This window comes from Ochlerotatus camptorhynchus, unplaced genomic scaffold (genome assembly GCF_037179485.1).
Source record: "Ochlerotatus camptorhynchus isolate MF236.1 unplaced genomic scaffold, CSIRO-AGI_Acam_v1.1 ptg000100l, whole genome shotgun sequence".
Lineage (NCBI taxonomy): Eukaryota > Metazoa > Arthropoda > Insecta > Diptera > Culicidae > Ochlerotatus > Ochlerotatus camptorhynchus.
Genome location: NW_027040590.1, coordinates 1,313,041 through 1,321,162, shown reverse-complemented (window position 1 = coordinate 1,321,162; position 8,122 = coordinate 1,313,041). Strand labels below are relative to the sequence as shown.

The window sequence follows — 8,122 nt, the reverse complement described above, 5'->3', positions numbered from 1 at the left end:
TATCTGAAAGGACAACTTTGCCGAAGCAGGTATGGGACCAACTTTTTTTTTCTCTTTTGGTTTGTTTTCCGTCGATCTTGTTTTCCGTGCTGAGCACCAATGCTACCGACGCGCCAGGAAGGCAGCTCCCACACCTGGACCCTACCCCTATCGACCCATCAACTCATGAACCGGGGACCAACGGCTTTACTTCCCTTCCGAAGGAAGGCGTGATCAGAGATGTTATGCCTCAGAACATCCCGGCGGCGCCGACTGGGATTGAACCCAGGCCTGCTGGGGTGAGAGGTAATCACGCTTACCACTACACCACCGGCGCCGTTATATGGGACTAACTATCAGTTGTGATTTTATACAGCTTTTCTGATGGGCAAATAAAACCCATCCGTCCTGAAAAGGTTAAATCAATTACCGAAAATATTCTGAAATAAATATAAGATAAAATGCATTGCCATACAAACTATAAGGATGAGTTGTGATAACGTGACGTAAGTTTCAAAGAGCTGATCGAGAAATTTTGACAAAAAGAAGTAGTTTTAGGCAAATTTTGCGTGACATAATTCATGAACTGAATTTTATTGATAAACCCATTTAATTATGCATACCAACCCAATCAAGTCATCATTTATTTAACGCCACATATTCAAAACCAACAGAATTTGCATCAAATAAGTCAACGTTCAAACGGGACTGCCTTTTCGCTTACTACTCGATGTTATCTCTACCAACGTAACAAAAACTTTCGGATTTATTTGCGTTTACGCTTGTGAAAATCGCTCTCAAATCCGAAATGGATTCCAGTGGAAACAGAGTATGGTAGCTTGTGTTTGTTATTTGCTCCGCCAAATCGAACAACTGGATTTGCACGAAAACCATGAACCAGTGGCATACTGAAAGCCTCCATTCCTAGCCGGAACGTTTGTACGAGAGATTCATAACAGATTTACTACTTTCCCGCACACAGAACGTTAGCGTCTGTTATTTTAACCACCGAAACCTATTTATTTAGGATTTCGATTTGGTTTCGGTTGCAAGCTTAGCTTACTGGATTACTGTATTTGAGTCCGTCGTATTTTCTGTTCCGATTATAAACATCGGTACCTTTCCGCTTTTCAACGTAACTCCTAAATCAATGAATATCAACAACTTCGGAACAACCGTCCCTAACGAGCGATATTTAGTGCTTGTCCGTAATATTTCAATACACGAGCATAAATTTCGTCCTCGCAGCAACTGTCACATCAGCGAAAAAGGTAGAATTTATTTTTATTGCCCTCGAAACTGCATAAACAACCGCTCCGTGAGCACGCACCCGATTTTTTTTTCGGAACCGTTTGTCTTGTTATGTGATCATCGCTCCTCCGGTGCGAGCTTCATCGTCCTCCTGCATATCGAATCGTCGTAAGAAGGACGACCACCACACTGGCACCGCACCACACCGTCCGTTGTCTGCCCGTCAAAGCGCGAACGCAACGGTCTATAAAAGATGAAATATACCTTATTGAGTACCGAGCCGGGCGCAGAGTTTATAGACCTTGGCACATAACCAGTGGATTCGGAAAATATTTATCTTTTTTTCACAGGCGGCTGCTTCTCGAAGCTGGACCCGGTCGTGGACGGTGAAAGATAACTCCAATGGTCATGCTACAATTTGGTCCAACGCAACGGCCGACCGAGTGGCGTTTTAGCTTCAGACTGTTTTAGAAACACGACGGTTACTGCATCGCCCCGAGCCTATGTCCATCGATGAGAATAGTTGTTCATGTTTCCGGATGTTATCGTTCTGCTACGAATAGCTAAGGTAATAAAACCTGTTGTCGTGTGATTTATGGTCGTTATTCTTGATTTGTTAGAACCTCTCTCAAATCCACACAGCTTTTGGTAAAGAGTGAAGAGCGACAGGTCAAATTGATATGTATGTTTGCGTTGAAGTTGACATCACACTTAAATTTTAACGTGCGGTTAGTAAAATGGTTTATTTATGTAAAGTTATTCAGCTGACTCTTATGTGGTTTTAATGAGCAATGAAATGTATACACTTGAATATTGCAAACAGTTATCGTCTTAAAGAAAGTCGTTGCTGAAAGGTTCGCGTGGTCAAGTTAAAGTTAAACAATCCAAAAACATTATTAATAGTCCTGATGAATGTGGGCATCTTAGTGGAATATGTACCTGATCTGTATAAAGAGAGGGAGAGAGAGAAAGATTAGTAATTTCCGTTTAATTCCACTAGGGTAAACGCTCCTATAGTTCCGGTACGTTAGAAGCGTTAGGGTCCTACAGTTGTGTATTGAGTCTCCATGCACAACTATAGGAACCTAACGCTTCTAACGTACCGCAACTATAGGAGCGTTTACCCTACCTTATTTGCTTATCATTGACAGATACGCGTATTTCGTCTACAATGCGCAGACTTTTTTCAGTGTCTTGTACTATCTTGAGTATTAGTACAAGACACTGAAGAAGTCTGCACATTGTAGAGGAAATACGCGTATCGGTCAATGATAATCAAATAAGGTAGTGGAATTAAATGGAAATTACTAATCCTTCTCTCTCTTTATTCATTAAATGTGCTACACATAAATCTAATTGTCGATGAATACGCTTCGGAACGCGGCGCGAAGGATGCGTAACTGGTCTTCGAACAACGAGAGCGAGGAGTACTCAGATCGTTGGATTCTCAAGTTCGCGCGAAAAGTGCCGGCACAGATGATTCCTCGCAAAACGGTGAATTCGGTAGACGAGATCAGCCAGCCTTTTTCAATGTTGGAGCTCTCACTCGCGCTCCTTTCGTGTGGTAATTCGGCTCCGAGGGCTGATAGAATCAAGTTCGACTTGTTGAAGAACCTCCCAGACGTCGCTAAAAGGCGCATGTTGAACTTGTTTTGCCAGTTCCTAGAGCTCAATATTGTTCCGGATGATTGGAGGCAAGTGAGAGTTATAGCCATTAAAAAGTCTGGAAAACCCGCGTCAGATCATGACTCGTATCGTCCAATCGCGATGTTTTCGTGCATTCGAAAATTGTTGGAGAAAATGATCCTTTTTCGCTTGGACAAATGGGTTGAGACGAACCACCTTGTTGCGCAAGCAACCAGACAAACAGGCAAATTTCCGATTCTGTAACACCGTTTATTTCGCAGGATGTTATAAAATTCCTTGGACAGAATAAATACATATTCGAATTAGGTTACGCTCTATCCGTGTAATACGTGTAATTAGTGTGGGGAACTGTTTTAGAATTAGGTTAAGTTGTGCATGTTTTAACATTCGTGTTTACCTGTACTTTGTGTAAGTTTTGTAGGCTAATCGGTATAATAGTTAAACTGGGCACTGACCACAATAATATTAAGCTATATTTAAGTTAATTAGCAATTAATTACTGCTCTAATTTAAAAGAACATGTCTTTTCTAACTCACCTATCCACGTTCACTTTAAGATCACAAGTCTTATTTACTTAGGACGACAATGCCACATCACCGTCGCAGCGGTTGACAGTTCGAGAACCAGGGTCGGAGCTGGGCGTTGTTCGAAGTCAAGGTTGATGAAGTTCGAGAGGTGCGCCACATCCTGCAGGGTTGTGACACTCCCCCCGGTACGCCACTGTTGTTGGAGTGGCTTACCATCGTTGGCACCGATGTCTAAGACAGCAACCTTGATCGCTGGTCTTTCCAGCAATCCGTTTGCCGTTTGTACGGTTACCCGTCGTACCTGTCCGTCTTTGGCTTGGACTAACTTCACAACACGTCCTCGTGGCCAACAGTTCCTCGGAAGGGTATTGTCTACGATCAAGGCTAGATCGCCTTCCTGGATAGGTTTCACGGGTTGAAACCACTTCGTCTTGTGTGTTAAGGGGGGCTCAGTGTCGGTTTCTAGCGGTATGTCAGTGAGCGGTCTTGAGTTTATAATCATCTCGATCTCCATGAGCATTGATCGAAGGATCTCGTCGGTCGGAAGCCGCGGAGGGTTGAACTCATACAGGATCTTCTTGACTGCCTGCACTAATCGCTCCCAACAGCCTCCGAAATGTGGAGCAGCCGGTGGATTAAACGTCCACTTGGTTTTCGGCCCGACGAAGGTGGTCATTCGTTTCTCCTCGTCGACATTCTTCGAAGCTTCACGTAGCTCCCGCGAAGCTCCAACGAAATTTGTGCCTCGGTCGCTAATGATCTCGAGCGGGGATCCTCTTCTCGTGTGCGAGCTCGATGTGAACGCCCCTTGTCGTCAAGCAGGTCAGCAGAACACGCCACCGTTTCTCAACTCGTCTTCCGACTACTACCTGCAAATGCCCAACAACCGAGCAATGGCGTTGAAGCGTCTAACATGCTTGGAGAAGAGGATGAGACGGGATCCCGAACTAGCAGCAGCAATACGTGCTAAGATGTCAGAGTACGAAGAAAAAGGGTACATTCGAAAACTTTCAGTGGCTGAGAAGGCGGAAAAGCATCCGAACGATTGGTATCTGCCGATCTTCCCGGTAACCAACCCGAACAAACCTGGGAAGATACGGATCGTTTTCGACGCAGCTGCAAAGGTGAACGACGTGTCCCTCAACTCGTTACTTCTTACGGGACCGAATCAACTGGTAGCGCTGCCGACAGTTTTGTTCAAATTCCGTGAGTTCCGTATCGCCGTAGTTGGGAATATCCGTGAAATGTTTTTCCAAGTGCTGATGAGGCTGCAAGACCAGCGAAGTCAAATGATCCTGTGGAGCAGCGGAAAACCCAATGAAGACCCGGATGTGTACATAGTGAATGTTATGACGTTCGGCGCAGCGTGTTCTCCAAGTTCCGCGCACTATGTGAAGAACCTGAACGCAGATAGGTTCATGGAGCAGTTCCCTCGATCGGTTGAGGGCATCAAGTACGAACACTATGTCGACGACATGCTATCCAGTGTGGAGACCGAGGAGGAAGCCGTGCAGCTAGCCAATGAAGTGCGTTTCGTGCATTCTTAAGGAGGCTTCGAGATTCGTAACTGGTTATCGAATTCAAGCAAAGTCACGACGTCCTTGCAGGAGGGCACCACCACAGAGAAAAACATGAGCCTATGTACGGAGATGGCAACGGAGAAGGTACTTGGAATGTGGTGGGACACGGCCACCGACATGTTCACGTTCAGGATATCACCAAAACATGATGCGGAGCTGTTGTCCGGAGTCAGAATGCCCTCGAAGCGGGAAGTGTTACGGACGCTGATGGCGATATATGATCCGATGGTACTTATCGCCAATTGCCTGATGTATTTGAAAATTCTCCTACAGGAAATTTGGCGCTCTGGGTGTGCTTGGGACGATGAAATCACTGGAAAACTGGCTGAGAAGTGGATGATTTGGATCGCGGTGTTGCCTGACGTACGTAAGGTGAGCGTTCCTCGGTGTTACCGATACATCACGACTGCTGAAGCCACAAACGTTGTCCAACTGCACGTCTTCTGCGATGCAAGCGAAAATGGAATCGCTGCCGTTGCCTACTTTAGATTCGAAGAAGCTGGAGTCATAGAATGCGCCATGGTCGGATCAAGAACACGGGTAGCACCCTTGAAAATCCTCTCGATTCCACGTCTAGAACTACAAGCTGCTGTAGTCGGAGCGCGTTTGGCAGACAGCATTGCAGGCTCACACCGGATGAAGATTTCACGCCGAATATTCTGGACGGACTCCCGCGATGTGGTATGCTGGATACGATCCGATCACCGACGCTATAGCCAATTCGTAGCGTTCAGGATCAGTGAGCTGCTGGAAAGCACTGAAGGGGATGAGTGGAGATGGGTGTCTACGAGATCGAATGTGGCTGATGACGGAACGAAGTGGCAGAGGCTGCCGGACTTACAACCTACGAGTCGCTGGTTCCATGGACCAGACCTCCTATGGAAACCGGAAACCGAATGGTCAGGTGAAGGCGGAGATCCGGGGACGACTGCAGAAGAGATTCGTCCCAGCGTTCTTCATCACATGATCACGGAACCGCTGGTGTGCTTCGAGCGTTTCTCCAAATGGAAGCGGCTGTTGAGAACGGTCGCATATGTTCACTGATTCATCACGAACCTCCAGAATCGAACCAACCAGATACCCGTCGAGCTAGGACTGCTTACGCAAGAGGAGCTGAATAGTGCCGAACAAACCATCTACCGTTAAGTGCAACGGCAAGCCTATCCGGACGAGATTCAAATGCTAAGCCACGTGGGTCGGGACAAACAGCCCTGGGAACGCATCATCCCGAAGACCAGCTTGTTATACAAGCTTAGCCCGGCCATCGACGCACACGGTGTACTACGGATGCGCGGACGGATCGAAGCTTGTGAGTGGGTAGATGAAACCGTCAAGAATCCGATCCTGCTTCCGAAGCGTCATTACGTAACCGATTTGTGACCACCGATTATCACAACAAGTACCGTCACCAAAACTATCAAACGGTGATGAACGAAGTAAGGCTGTAATACTTTATTCTCCGGCTTCGATCAGAGTACAACCGTGTCCGCAAAAATTGCCAACATTGCAAGCTACGTCGAGTAAATCCGCAGCCCCCTGCCATGGGAAACCTTCCTCCCGCACGCCTAGCGGCGTTTCAGCGACCGTTCTCGTACACCGGAACGAAACTAGTGGTTTGGACGATGCAGAGATTCCCAGCGGCTCAATCGAGAAATACTCCTTCAAAGCGCCGTTCAGGTCCTTATCGATTTCCGTACTACACGGGCAAATGTGAAAACTGTGGTAGCCGCTGTAACCTGTATTTGCTGCTCCAGATATCATCGAACACGGTCCGTACACGAGCCAACCAAGACGGGTCTTCGTTGCGACCGGTCCGTTCTCGTTTCCTTCGGTGCTTCTCAACGCGTGACCGAGGCGGCAATTGCAGAATTCTTGGAGACACGCTTTCGTAGGATTCGACTGGCAATCCCTTCAGGTAGTTGTATTTGGCTGCCAATTGTTGTACTGACACCGACTGCTTTGGCAGAGAAAGGTTCCGTACCGTGTGAACCTTCGAGAGTTCGTAGACCTTGCTGGCGTCGTGTGTTCCGGAAACCTTCAGTGTTAGCTTCACCGATTCCTTTTCCTTCCTTTGTTGACCTCCCGTCCAGTTGAGGCACAATGGATGCAATGTTCCTTCAAGATCCAGTTCCTTCGCCAGACTGTGCTCCTTAAATGTAGCCGACGACCCATCGTCAAGAAAGGCGAAGGTTTTCACAGATTTCCCTTTTCCGTAGATGATCACAGGCACATATCGAAACAGAACCTTCCCAGCCGTATTCGTATGAGTGTTACAGTTCTACGATGATGAATTTCCGCTCGTAGACGCCGTCGGTTCCGAAACTGCGGACTTGTTGTACCGTTTGTCGTCATGCAACAATTTGCTATGCATGAACAAACAACCGTTCTTTCCGAATGGTGTTTTAACGTGACAGGCACCGAAATGCTTCCGCAGACACTTCCGACACAACTTCAGCTCCTTTACAACTGTCCAACGGGCTCCGATTGTCATGTTGAGGAATTTACCACACGTGTCTGGACCGCTGCATTCTTCCAGACATACAGCGCCACCTTTCGGAACTGGTACCGATCGAGTCTTCGTGGCGAATTCTTCGGTGGGGTTGCTATCCGAGTGTACGTTGAGGTAGTTATCCTCCTTTCGACCGCGTCTCTCCGATTTCGTGACACCGAATGGATGGAATTGTGACTACGCTGGCTGCTTCCACCAACTTTCCCAGCCAATCTCCAAAGTCCGACAAGGTGAATCTATCCAGCGTCTGCCGGTGGTACGCCCAGTTGAGCCTTACAGCAGGTGGCAATCTTTCCGTCAACTCTTGCAGTAAAGCTACGTTGCAGAGATACTCGTCGAGACCCGATGCCTTGATGGTGGCACAGACGTTTTGAACAGCAACTCCGAAATCGATCAATGTGTTCAGCTTTTCTGCTTTCGGTGGTGGCATCTCCCGAATCTTGCTAACCAGCGAATGCACGATGATCTCGGGCCTTCCAAACAGCGTCCTCAGTGTAGCGATAACACCTGGCAAGTTTGAAGGATGCAGCAGTCGACAACGCACCGCTTCCAAAGCTCGTCCTTTAAGACATCGTTGAAGCCGTAGAAGATTTTCTTCGTCGCTGTATCCACAGATTCGAGTAGAGTT

The 8,122-nt window shown here is 47.2% G+C and overlaps 1 protein-coding gene across 1 annotated transcript; it reads left to right on the top strand.

Annotated features, from left to right (window-relative positions):
- Window positions 1–5,054: 5,054 nt before the first annotated feature.
- On the top strand, window positions 5,055–6,029 carry LOC135698988 (uncharacterized). Its single transcript, XM_065219155.1, has one exon. The coding sequence runs from the start codon at window positions 5,055–5,057 to the stop codon at window positions 6,027–6,029; it is 975 nt and encodes a 324-aa protein (XP_065075227.1).
- The last annotated feature ends 2,093 nt before the right edge of the window (window positions 6,030–8,122 follow it).

What these genes read in the sequence shown, in the direction of transcription:
- LOC135698988 (XM_065219155.1), top strand. Translation starts at nt 5,055, where the DNA reads ATGGCAACGGAGAAGGTACTTGGAATGTGGTGGGACACGGCCACCGAC.